Source organism: Plecotus auritus (genome assembly GCF_963455305.1).
Source record: "Plecotus auritus genome assembly, chromosome: X".
Taxonomy (NCBI): domain Eukaryota; kingdom Metazoa; phylum Chordata; class Mammalia; order Chiroptera; family Vespertilionidae; genus Plecotus; species Plecotus auritus.
The window spans coordinates 143,924,640-143,936,744 of NC_137784.1; the positions used below are offsets into that span (position 1 = coordinate 143,924,640).

The 12,105-nt window shown below is 41.9% G+C and overlaps 1 protein-coding gene across 5 annotated transcripts in view; it reads right to left on the bottom strand.

The window, feature by feature from the left end:
* The window catches only part of USP9X (ubiquitin specific peptidase 9 X-linked), a 78,079-nt gene that overhangs the window by 47,918 nt on the left and 18,056 nt on the right, over positions 1-12,105 (bottom strand). For all 5 annotated transcript variants that reach the window (XM_080652022.1, XM_080652025.1, XM_080652023.1 and 2 more), the window contains exons 2-8: positions 9,996-10,249; positions 6,738-6,883; positions 5,447-5,526; positions 4,065-4,177; positions 2,832-3,050; positions 476-591; positions 19-270 (exon numbers count right to left, since the gene is read on the bottom strand). In XM_080652022.1, coding sequence (XP_080508148.1) covers positions 19-270; positions 476-591; positions 2,832-3,050; positions 4,065-4,177; positions 5,447-5,526; positions 6,738-6,883; positions 9,996-10,091 — 1,022 coding nt within the window. In that variant the 5' untranslated portion in view covers positions 10,092-10,249. The remainder of the gene's footprint in view (positions 1-18; positions 271-475; positions 592-2,831; positions 3,051-4,064; positions 4,178-5,446; positions 5,527-6,737; positions 6,884-9,995; positions 10,250-12,105) is intronic.

A 12,105-nucleotide genomic window follows, 5' to 3' on the forward strand; every position in this document is an offset into this window, starting at 1 on the left:
AAGAGGTAAGTATCTTACCTAAGTATCATTTTTAACCTAAATATTTCTAAATTTTTTACAGTTTCCTCTTGTCCTGGAACCCTTGACGCTAAATTCTTCAAAGATTTAATAATCATGGAAAGGGCATCATTTTTGGCTTCATTCTTTGCTTCTTTTTTCAGCTCTTCGTCAGTTAAGTTCTCTAAAAACTGTGGAACCATTTCTATGACGGGAAGAAAGTACTTTTTCACCGTGTGGAGAGTGAGAAATTCGTAGCTTTGTCCAAACGGTCTGAAATAAAAAAGGCGATACGGATTCCTCTTGTAATACATGACTTCTTATAACCAATCAACTGGGACTGAACTCAACTCTTTACATTAACTTAAAAAATCCAAGTTATCACTTAAAGAAGAAGCCACACTTGAAAAGAGAAACTCAATGTGTCATCTAGCCATTTCTAGAATGCACTGAAGATGGATTTGAAAACAGAACTTACTTAATAAGAGCTGCGATTATTTGAACGTTTAATGCTGATCCACTAATAAAACGATCATGCAAAATCTGGAACCCATTTAAAGTGCCGAATTTGTTGAGGAGATCCACCAGCCAACCCTGCAACACAGTGAATGGGGAGTCAGCGGCCTGCCTTCAAGGCTCTGGCTGAAGTAAGCTCTGGACTGAAACATACTAGAAACAAGCAATTCAATAAAAGAAAAATATTAGGTAAAACCATCTTAAAAACCCCAACGGAACAAAATACTGCACATGCTCACAGGAACGCTGACACACAGACACTAAGGAGCCGGACAGAGTACACGACTAAGGCACAGCAACAGCCTCTGCTCAGGCCCATTCAGCCGGTGCACAGGAATTAGAAGCCAGACTTTGATTTCTTAGATCCCAACATATGAAAATACCTTTTTATCATCTGAAAACATATTTTAAAAAATCTAAGAGGATAAGATTCTTTAAACACACACACACACACACACACACGCACACACACACACACACACAGAATATATTCAGTAACTCAGATGTTTGAACTCACTTTTTGTTACAGGTAACAACCCCTGGTATTATATCGGATTCTCCTGACTAGAACATGCAGGCTGATGCTTCTGCTGACTCATGGGAATGCGCTCAGTTCTCCTCTTAGAGGGAGCATGATGTGACAGTATAGGTTGTCTTTCCACCGCTTCCCAAAGAAAGGGCCATGACTCAAAGTCAAATGCCAACGGGGATGTAGCTAAAAGCGTGCTTACGTGTAAAAACTTAAAACGAATTCAAATGTTACGGAGAGGTAAGAATCAAATGTATCTAAACATGTATGTACACATAACCTGTTATACTGTGCCTTCCAAAAGGCCATTTTAGAAGCCGTTGAGGGGAGGAGAGCCAGTTTCTCCACTAAGCCTTAAGCAAAAATAATTCCTACCACTATCAAAAATCCGAAAGACATGTCTAGCAAAATGAAAAATGCTAAGTAAAAGGTAACTGATTTAAAGAGACAATATGCTGGAGTTTGGGGTAGTTCTGATGTGATTTTATGAGAATCTAAATTAACTAAATTCTCTAATGAATCAACTATCGTATTTCTATAAATTCATTATTTCCTACCTTTTTATTTGTTCTTATAAGCTAATTGAAAACAATTAACTCACCAGGTCCCTCTTGGCATCCAGCAAACCTAAGAAAGCACACACTGATGTGACGTATTTTTACCTCTCAGTAATCGAAACGCAACCATTAGGCTGATATAACCTCCCCATATGTTTTCAGCTGCAATGTATGTTTAAGCCAGTGGTCGGCAAACTCATTAGTCAACAGAGCGGCAAACCGCGGCTCTGCCGACCACTGGTTTAAGCAATTAGGAATACTCAGTAATTATTAACACTCAAGAGCTAGGCTTGAAAAAAGATAAAATATCTTCAGCTATAATCCACCTTAAATTAAGTTGTTCCCTGTGAGTCTCTTAGAGATTATTATTGACCTACACAGGGAAAAATAAACTAAAATAAAGGAATACAGGTATATTTTGGAGATTGCCACCATTTCAAAATTAATTTGGTTTGCTCAAGCACAAATAAGCCAGAAGTGGCAATAATATGAGCCTTGGGAAATACCAGAAAACCTCAGCTCTAAATTAACACATTGTGAGCATTTCACTTTTAACAGAATAAACCCACCATTACATACATAAATTCCAATTTTCCTGGCTGGTTTTTTCCATTTATAAGGCCTACAATATTAAAAATGTCTCCCTAACGTCTAAAAATTAAAACTATATTGTTAATTATATAATATTTACATAAGAATTATATAGTTAGGGATATATTTTAAAGTATACACCGTTTATGCTGACATACAAAATTTACATTGGAGAACTTTTACATAATTGCATTTATGTATACTATTTCACTGATATTGATGTTTTACTCTTTTTCCTTTCATTTATCATTTCTGTAACTTCACTTTTATGACACATTAGACACTTATATAGTATATACTTGATCTTGGACATAATTGTAGCCTTGGTCAAAGTAGTATTTAAAAGCAAAAATACGGTCTGCTTTATACTAACCCAAATCAGCACGATTTCCCCAGAGGCTGGGCAGAACAATGGGGACCAACTACACAGGGAAAGCTTAAAAAAATCCAGTCCAAAACTATTCTGCCAATTACACCTCAATAAAGTGGAAAAAAATCCCCAAGCACAAAATAATGCAGATCTCTTAAAGAGCAGTATTACATTACTCCTCCCCATGTTGCGAGGAGGTTCGATCCCTTAAAGTTCTGTGGCACAGCAAAGCAACTGAACAGTGAATTGTGAAAATAACAAACCAACACACTTTTGGTGAGCGAGGGTCTGGAGAACGAGCAAAGAGTTCATCTTCAGGCAACTGAACACTTGAGGAAACGGATTCACACGGACGGGTACCATTGTAGATATGGAATTTGCAATGAGGATTTAAGGCCATGGAGAGAAGTTCTAGAAGTGGAAACCAGTCTTGGGACAACTTGGCCACACATAGTTCCACCAGGCGATGAGTGTTATTGATAATACACCTCTGTTGTATATAAGGGGGAAAGGTGATTTAGAAGATCAAAACATTGCAATTCCAAACAAATAGTTTCTGATCTTCATTAATTATGTTGTAATGCTCTTTCCATTCTTCTATATTGATCATTTGGACATTTCACTAATATTGGGATCAAACTGACATATCAAAATACAAATGTGCATCTACTTTATAATTTATCTAGTACCTACTTTCAAAAGCCATTTGCAGTGGCTTAGAACATAAAGAAGGCAATGCTCTATGTCCCCAGACAAGATGCAAATCGCCACTGTTTTCTCTTTGGAATTTATATACTAGAGGCAGCAATTCTAGAATCGAAATAATACAGCAATTATCCAAGGTGGAGCAGATTTGCTAAGCCTCAAAGCAAACACCTGCCAGCACGTGCAAAGTCTCCAGTTCTGTAGTTACAGTACACTTTGCTAGACAGGAGGTGTCCGCAGAGAATGCCTTCAATTCTCCACCTGAGAATTTTTTTGTACCGCAACCACAATTTGAATTCAGGACTACAAGTATGTTTGAATACCGGCTTGTGGTTTAAATTTTCCGTTCTCACCTCTTCCACATGCCAAGGTTGAGGCCTGAAGGTTTCTCTGCTGTCTCTGTATGGTGGGTTTGTGTGTCTGTCTGCGTTAACCCTGTGTCCCAGCTATTAGATCCCCACCTTGGGCATGTTTCTCCTTCAGTGGCACATAAAAAACGAGGAGAGCATCTCACGATTGGGGGCATCATTGAAATGCGGTGACTCGCTCGCCTAAGGTCACAGATTAAACCAAAGTTTCCTAAATCTCGTCTCACACTCATTCTCAATGATCGTGCTTCCTTCAATAGACATTATCATTTCCAAAAAGGATTCTCAAAGTTTTGCATTTTCAAACCTTCTTAATTCAACCAAAGGATCAAATATATATAACCAAATATACGTGTGTGTGTGTGTATGAATGAGAAATACAAGAATCACTATGTAACTGTGAATTTTTTAAAGTCAAATGCAAGACTCACGTGAATCTCAAACTTCCAGCCACTCACTGCCTCGTCTGTAAGGATTTTAGTGAAGGATATTGTGAGCCCATCTCGAAAGAATCGCTGACATGCTTCACTTTTAACATCAAGGCCTAAGGAAAAGGGGAAAAAATTAATGTAAACAAAGTATTTCTCTGGTTGTCTTATGATGTCCAATTATACAATAAAAGGTAATAAACAGTTATAAACTAGTCACTGACAGCTAACCAAGGCCGACTAGAGCTTTGGGATTTTAATTATATAAAAGAAATGACAATTAAAACCAGCACTATACTTAAAAACAAGTATGAACCTTCCCTAAGATAGTCCCAGAAAAGAAATATAGAGGTGGGGAAGATACATGTCCAGTGTCTAAACCACGCCAAGGACAGAAGTCTCTACAAATCTGAATTGATAACTGTGTGAATGAACATCAAATACTTGAGCAGTGGAAAATAATTGTAATCTGATCAAGCGTTTTCATAGCTTATTACATTATTTATACCTACTGACAACTAGAACATATCCATGGCTACCCTATTTCAGGAACTGAAATATAACTGCCTGACTGGACAGTGTGGTTCAGTGGTTGACCCCTGAACCAGGAGGTCACAGTTAAGATTCCCGGTCAGGGCACAGGCCCAGGTGGCAGGCTCGATCCCCAGTGTGGGGTGTGCAGGAGGCAGCCTATCGATGATTCTCTCTCACAATTAATGTTTCTCTCTTTCCCTCTCCCATCTTCTCTGAAATCAATAAAAACGTATTTATTTTAAAAAAAATGTAACTGCCCTTTATTTGAATTTCCAATTCCTAAAAAAGTGAATAGAGAATACTACAGTAGTTGTCCTTTGCTAAGGAGAATTCAATTGCACCTAGTAGACCAAAGTCATTGGGGGAAAAAGAGTAATTCCAACATTAAGTATTTACCTCTAGATAATAGAATAAAAAGACCAGATTCCTTTTTCTTGGCTTATTGAAAAGTTAAAAAAAAAAAAATCTGACCTCATCTTTCAAGTTTTTGAGAGAAAAATCAAACTTTTCCTATGTATTAAATAAAAAAACATGTAAGCTAGGCCAGTGGTTGGCAAACTGCGGCTCGCGAGCCGTGGTTTGCCGCTCTGTTGACTAATGGGTTTGCCCACCACTGAGCTGGGCAGTTTGCTTTAAATATGCATATACACAGATTTTACGTATAACTTCAGAATTTACAAACACCCTTAAGGCTGTCCAAAGGACACGAACCCTTGCTCTAGGCGTATGCCAGAAGCCATGGCAAGAAGTCACTGTCAGATGTGAGAGAGGAAAACGCCAGTGTTCAGCGATGAAGGGAAAGGCTAGGTAGCAGCACAGACTATGGAAAGCATACCAACAGCGAAACTCACCTTTTTTACTAAGATCAATAGCAGCTTCTAGAAGCACTTCTAATTCCCCTTTCGGCAGAACTGGAACCACCCACCGAGGCCTGAGAGTGTTAAAAATATAAAAAGATGTTTGTTTATTAGTGCGCTGAAAGAGGCACCGTAAATGAGCTACGAGTGATACGACGTCAGCATGAAAATACTAATATTCAAATAACATTAAAATAGTAAAACAAGGTTGGCAGAGTATCTGTGCTGTGAGACTTGTTTTCTAATGCTTTTAAGGAACTGTCAAACAGAAGATATAGCTATGAGAGAGAGGAGAAATAAAATTATTTTAGTAATAGAATATAAACCTACTGCAATAATCAAATGTCAATTAAATGGATAAGCTTTTGTTCCAGTTCGTGGGAAAGCACTCTTTCAGGACTCAGATTAGGAGACGTGATGATGAATCACTACTGAGTTGTTTTCGATTTCCTTGCAAAGAAGGAAAAAAATGGGAGGCGATGATTTGATTTCTGCTTTGATTCATCACTCTGTCACCTTTTCCTGAAGGCTAAGGGAGAGGGGAGTCTCCGAATTTACTCAGATGCCTCCGCAGGCACCCAACCCGCCCCCTCCCCCAAACCAGGACGCAGCCAGCATCCCTGTGCTAGGGCAGGGGTGGGCAAACTTTTTGACTCGAGGGCCACCATGGGTTCTTAAACTGGACCGGAGGGCCGGAACCAAAGCATGGATGGAGTGTTTGTGTGAACTAATATAAATTCAAAGTAAAGGAGCGGAGGGGAGAGCAAGAGAACCCTCTGCTCTTTCGGCTCCGCGGGCCGGATAGAACAGCCGAACGGGCCGGATCCGGCCCGCGGGCCGTAGTTTGCCCACGGCTGTGCTAGGGCCTCTGGCACCAGACCAGCTAGGATCTCTTGATGGCCTGGTTCACCTCAGGGCCATGCAAAAATCATTCAAGTCACCCAGCAACCGACATACCAGCGAGGAAAGAAATCTTCATAAAATCTCAGAAAGGGCAATCACACGTCCAGCCCCACCTCAGAAGCCGACCAGCTCTGGTTGCGATCCATCTGAAAACTACTGGGGTGGCGCCCTTTCATTTTTAAAATCCATTAAGAACCACAGCTTCTAAGTTCTTGACAATGACTGACTTGACAACGTCAGGCTATTAAGGGGGCCGTGTGGGTACTGTGGGAGCCTGTCCACTCCTCCTCCTCCTCCTCCTCTTCTCCGCTACCCGTCACTATGCCGAGACCGGGGTGCTGTGCCGCCTGTGTCACACCCACTCAAAGCCGAACCGACTCACCTATTGATCATGTCATCCAGCTTGGCCAGGTCGGTGTGCGGAAACGCAGGCTCCTCCTCTTCCAGCTGCGGGGGAGCGTCACCCTGACCCTGCTCATCGGGGGGAGTTGCCGGGGAATTTTCATTGGAAGAATCAGGCGATGACGTCTGAAAATGAACAATCCCAGACTGAGCGTTGTATGACGTGTGTACATCTAATACTTCAAACACCAACACTAACCAGGGGGAAATGACATAAATATTGTAAGCTTAGGTTTAAGGCCGTCTCCGTGCCACTGTGCTTTAAAATGATTTCATTTACTTCTCAGCAGCCTAAGGAAGTAGTCTGCCATTTAACAGATGGAAAAACACCCTCAGACAATCATTAATTAGCCCAAGGTTACAAAGCTCCAGCTCTGTGGTCAGGATTTGAACCCAGATCTAATTCTGCAGTTTGTGTTCTTAATCAACAATGTATACTGCTGTTCTGCTTACACTTCCCACCACGACAGACTTTATTACACAAATAAAAAACGTCACATTTTACGGATTTAAAAGGTTTGACTTGTAACTTATTTTTTAATTTGGAGAGAAAAAAATACATTTTATTCCATACTTCCCCTAAGTCTCAGATCATTATCCAAAAACTATTATAACTTCATGACTGTGGTTTCTAAATAAATCACATCATTTTCACCTGATGTAGCTAATTTTATTCATTCGTTCTTCCTTTCTAGCTCATCTTTCTCTTCACCCTACTTCAGCTGTGGATACTTTCACAACCTAATAAACTTTTAGGACCTTAATTCTCAGGAAAGCTGGTTTATTATTTTTTTAAAGCCCCTTTTCCCTCGCCTGGTATATATATTATAAATAATAAACTTTCACGTACTCACAACAGTAAACCTACTCTGCCCATCCCTATATACATGCTCATAGAAATCATAAAGAATGAAGACAAAAATAACAGTTGAAATACCTGTCATAGAACAACAGATAAGCACCAACATTTAAAATGATTTCCTTCCAATCTTTGTTCTATGAGCAAAAAAAGCCCGCCTACGTATGTATACATTTCAATAATATTAAGATGATACCTGCTTAAGCCTGTGTCTTTCCATTTGACAATTGCGTCTTTTCCTACACATCATTAAGAATCTTGTATAAAAAGTTTAACGCCATATAAGTATTAAATGAATTAAACAAATTAAAGGGTATTCAGTATTTTGCAGTTTTTATTGCTCAGATAAACAGAGCTGCAATGCATCTTCTTGTACATCCATCTTTGTGCTGAACTTCAATCATTCCTTAGGACGGGCGCCTGGACAGAGAATTACTGCAACAGCGGCACTGAAATAGGGTGCCACCGAGCGTTACTCCACACAGGAGCCTACAGTCCCCCCGGAGGGAGCACCCTTTAAAAAAATGTTACATGTGCAGTGAAAAAAACCTGATGCATTTTAGCGATTCCTTTAACGCCAACATGTAAAAAGCATATCCCCAAAGAAAAGAAAGCTGGGAAGTGATTAATGCTGTAGCTCCTTCTTGGTCCGACAGTGTCAAATCTTGCGAAATACTGCAACTGAAATTCTAACATTAGAAGTAGAGAAGAAGAAAATGAAAGGGACCTCATAGAATGTAATTTATTTTGTTCCTTTGTTGTTTAAATCATCATTTACGGAATTGCAAAGATCTATTAGAAGAGAACATAATGTGGAATCATAATATTAAATGGAATACCACATAATAATAAATTGAAACCCAAGAGCTCTAAGAATTATTAAGAACACCTTAGCCCTAGCTGGTTTGGCTCAGTGGATAGAGCGTCGGCCTGCAGACTGAAGAGTCCAGGGTTCGATTCCTGGTCAGGGCACATGCCCGGGTTGTGGACTCGATCCCCAGTAGAGGGCGTGCAGGAGGCAGCCGATCCATGATTCTCTCCCATCATTGATGTTTCTCTCTCTCTCCCTTCCTCTCTGAAATCAATTTAAAAAATAAAAATAAAAAAAGGAAACAAATAAAAATAAGGTTAGAAGAGAGGTTTAATTTTGTTTAAAGCCACACAAGCCATAAATACTGCCAAAGACATTAGGAATCCATGCACAACACAGGTATAAAGCTTGGGACTAAAGGGAGCAAAAGATACGCAAACTTCACTACTAGCTCCCGGTTTAAAAATAGGAGTCTCTGGCACCCAGCCTTAGACTATGTTTAAAGAAACCTGAATACTGGCTAACGAATTCATGACACAGGAAAGACTTAACTCTGTCCAACACCTGTGACCATGTACTTCAGTACTTTTATGTCTTAAATGTGGGGACTGGAGAGAAAGAGAAATAAAGTTGACACATTTATTTGAAAAAATATTAGAACGTGACCTGCTCACTTCTCTAAAATGGCAGGGGGAGAGGAAGAAAGGGAGAGGGGAAGATGCATGTGCAACTCTTTTCCTTCTTTCTCTCTTCTTTAAATATATTTTTATTGATTTCAGAGAGAGAAACATCAATGATGAGAGAGAACCATGGATCGGCTGCCTCCTGCACGCCCTGTACTGGGGATCGAGCCCGCAACCCAGGCATGTGCCCTTGGTTGGAATCGAACCTGGGACCCTTCAGTCCACAGGCCAACGCTCTATCCACTGAGCCAAGCTGGCTAGGGCCTTTCCTTCTTTTTTAAAATATGTTTTTATTGATTTCAGAGATCTAGAAACATCAGATGAGAGAATCAGGATCGGCTGCCTCCTGCACGCCCCACACTGGGGAGGAGGAGCCTGCAACCGAGGCACGTGCCCTTGACCGGAATCGAACCTGGGACCCTTCAAGTCCGCAGGCCGACGCTCTATCCACTGAGCCACACCGGCCAGGGCTTGCGCAGCTCTGTTCGATTACCCTTGTGCTAGAGAATGCCTACTCTATGACACCAGTTACCGAGGGCCAGAAAGCTGGTATGGCGCACAGCTAACATCGGAACACCAGCAGTATGAGCCGAGTCCGTGCTCTTAACCACTGTATGACTTGCTGCGCTCCCCCAGAATTGACACGGGGCTTTAAATGCTTAATTTTACCAACTCACAGCGTAAGATGCCAGAACAAGGACTACAGACTCAGCGTCACCATCTCCAACGCCCGAGCTTTCTTGTTCCCGTGGGAGACAGCTAACGTGGACTTTCCCAAAGATGGTTTATGGTTGCTTCACCAATTCTTCAGAACATGGTCCATCCGTTAAGCGCCCCACAGGAGACATACCAATGGGACTCGGACGCGCCCCCTCGAAGTCCTACCTGATTCTGCTGGAGGGGGGGCTGCGACTGGCCATCAGGAGCCTGACCCTGGTTGTCATTCCCTCCTACTGGAGAGCCACGAGTCGTGGCTGTCATACTCGACACAGGGCAGATCTTTGCAATTTTGTCTGCTTATGTAGTTGTCTTGAGAAAAGAAATCAGAGTCCACTTATAGAAGACGAAGTACCAGCATCTGTCAGTCTTCGGAAGCTCCAGTTCAAGAATAAACCATCCTGCACAGACCATTGCATAACCTACAAGCGGAAGAAAAAGGAACCTTTGTTTTAGACACAACAAACAGGCGTTAGGGAATCGCTCCCACTTAATGTCACCAGTGAAATCAGTGAGGAGAAGGTAGTTATAGAAATGAGAGCGCAGAGCGAGAAGCTCAAGTCTCATTAATACTATATCCAGCTTAATAAGCTGGCGGCAGCGCATCAGCTGTTACACCAAGGAAACCCAACTGTCTTCAATTCACCAATGCCTTAACCCAGTGGTCGGCAAACTCATTCGTCCACAGAGCCAAATATCCACAGGACAACGATTGACATTTCTTTTGAGAGCCACATTTTTTAAACTTAAACTTCTTCTAACACCACTTCTTCGACATAGACTCGCCCAGGCCGTGGTATTGTGTGGAAGAGCCACACTCAAGGGGCCAAAGAGCCGCATGTGGCTCGCGAGCCGCAGTTTGCCGACCACGACCTTAAACGCACTGCCAAAATGTGTCTGCTCAAGACAGACAAAGGGAATAAAACCTGACTCTAGAAACTTCTCAGGAAGCACTGCACAGCCAGCACCCCTCACTGGTGCCAAATGCTTTCAAACAAGCTTCCCAGTGGTTTTAACGAACTGTAAAATGTTGGGGGGCCTTTTCCTCCAAGGTTCAACCTCTATACTATTACTCCAATGCAGCTGAATTTGTCAAGTGACCAACTGCCAATGACCACGACGCCCCACTTTGGGCCACCAGCCCCGCAATTCCAGACCCAGGGTCTCATCCGGAGCTGCACAGGCGTCATCTGAGGGGCTTTATTTATTTATTTATTTATTTATTTTTAATTTTATTTCATTTTTTTAAAAAATATATTTTATTGATATTTCACAGAGAGGAAGGGAGAGGGATAGAGAGCCAGAAACATCGATGAGAGAGAAACATCGATCAGCTGCCTCTTGCACACCCCCTACTGGGGATGTGCCCGCAACCAAGGTACATGCCCTTGACCGGAATCGAACCCGGGACCTTTCAGTCCGCAGGCCGACGCTCTATCCACTGAGCCACACCGGTTTCGGCCATCTGAGGGGCTTTAATTAGCGCTGACATACAAGCCCCTCTGCAGATTGAATGGATTATCATATAACATAGATGTTTCTCTTGCTCTCTCTCCCTTTCCTCCCTCCCACTCTCTCTAAAAATCCATGGGAAAAATATCCTCAGGCGAGGGTTAGCTAACAAAAACCCCACCCCAGTATTGACTCTAATGTGCCGATTTATCGAGAACTGTAGCTGACTGGTTATAGGTATTTACTGCTATAAGCGGCCAGCGCACCCCTTTACCCCAGAACAGCCTAATGTTCGTTTACACCTCAAAATTAAATATAATTACTCAATCCAGAGATGGGGTTCTAACAAGATTTTGTTTCACTTGTCAACAGGAAAAAATCGTAAGTACTGATGAGGTTAAAGGCAGACAGAAAAATCTGTCGTATGTGAAGTGGAAAAACAAGAGAGTACATGATTGAGCAAGCTCTCACTTTTGTTTTCCATTTTTATACCCCCTACATTACCAGAAGTTATGTGAATCGACGATCTTAAAAGCCTGAAGAAACTCGCCTCTCTTCAGCTATTTTGGTCCGCTGGCAATTTATTTGAACATTTTTCTTGCCACTCCAAACATCAGCTAACCAGCTTAACTTAACTCCATCCTTCTCTACTTCAATCTGCTCCAATCTCTTCCACTTGTTCCCCAACCTGGACTCAAAATGGCCCTGTATGCTCCCCCCCCCACCAGTGGGCGGTGCTCCGAGCACCCCCTCAACTTCTCCTGCATGCTTTGTCCTTAGCCTAGAGTCCAGCCGTGGGCAAACTACGGCCCGCGGGCCGGATCCG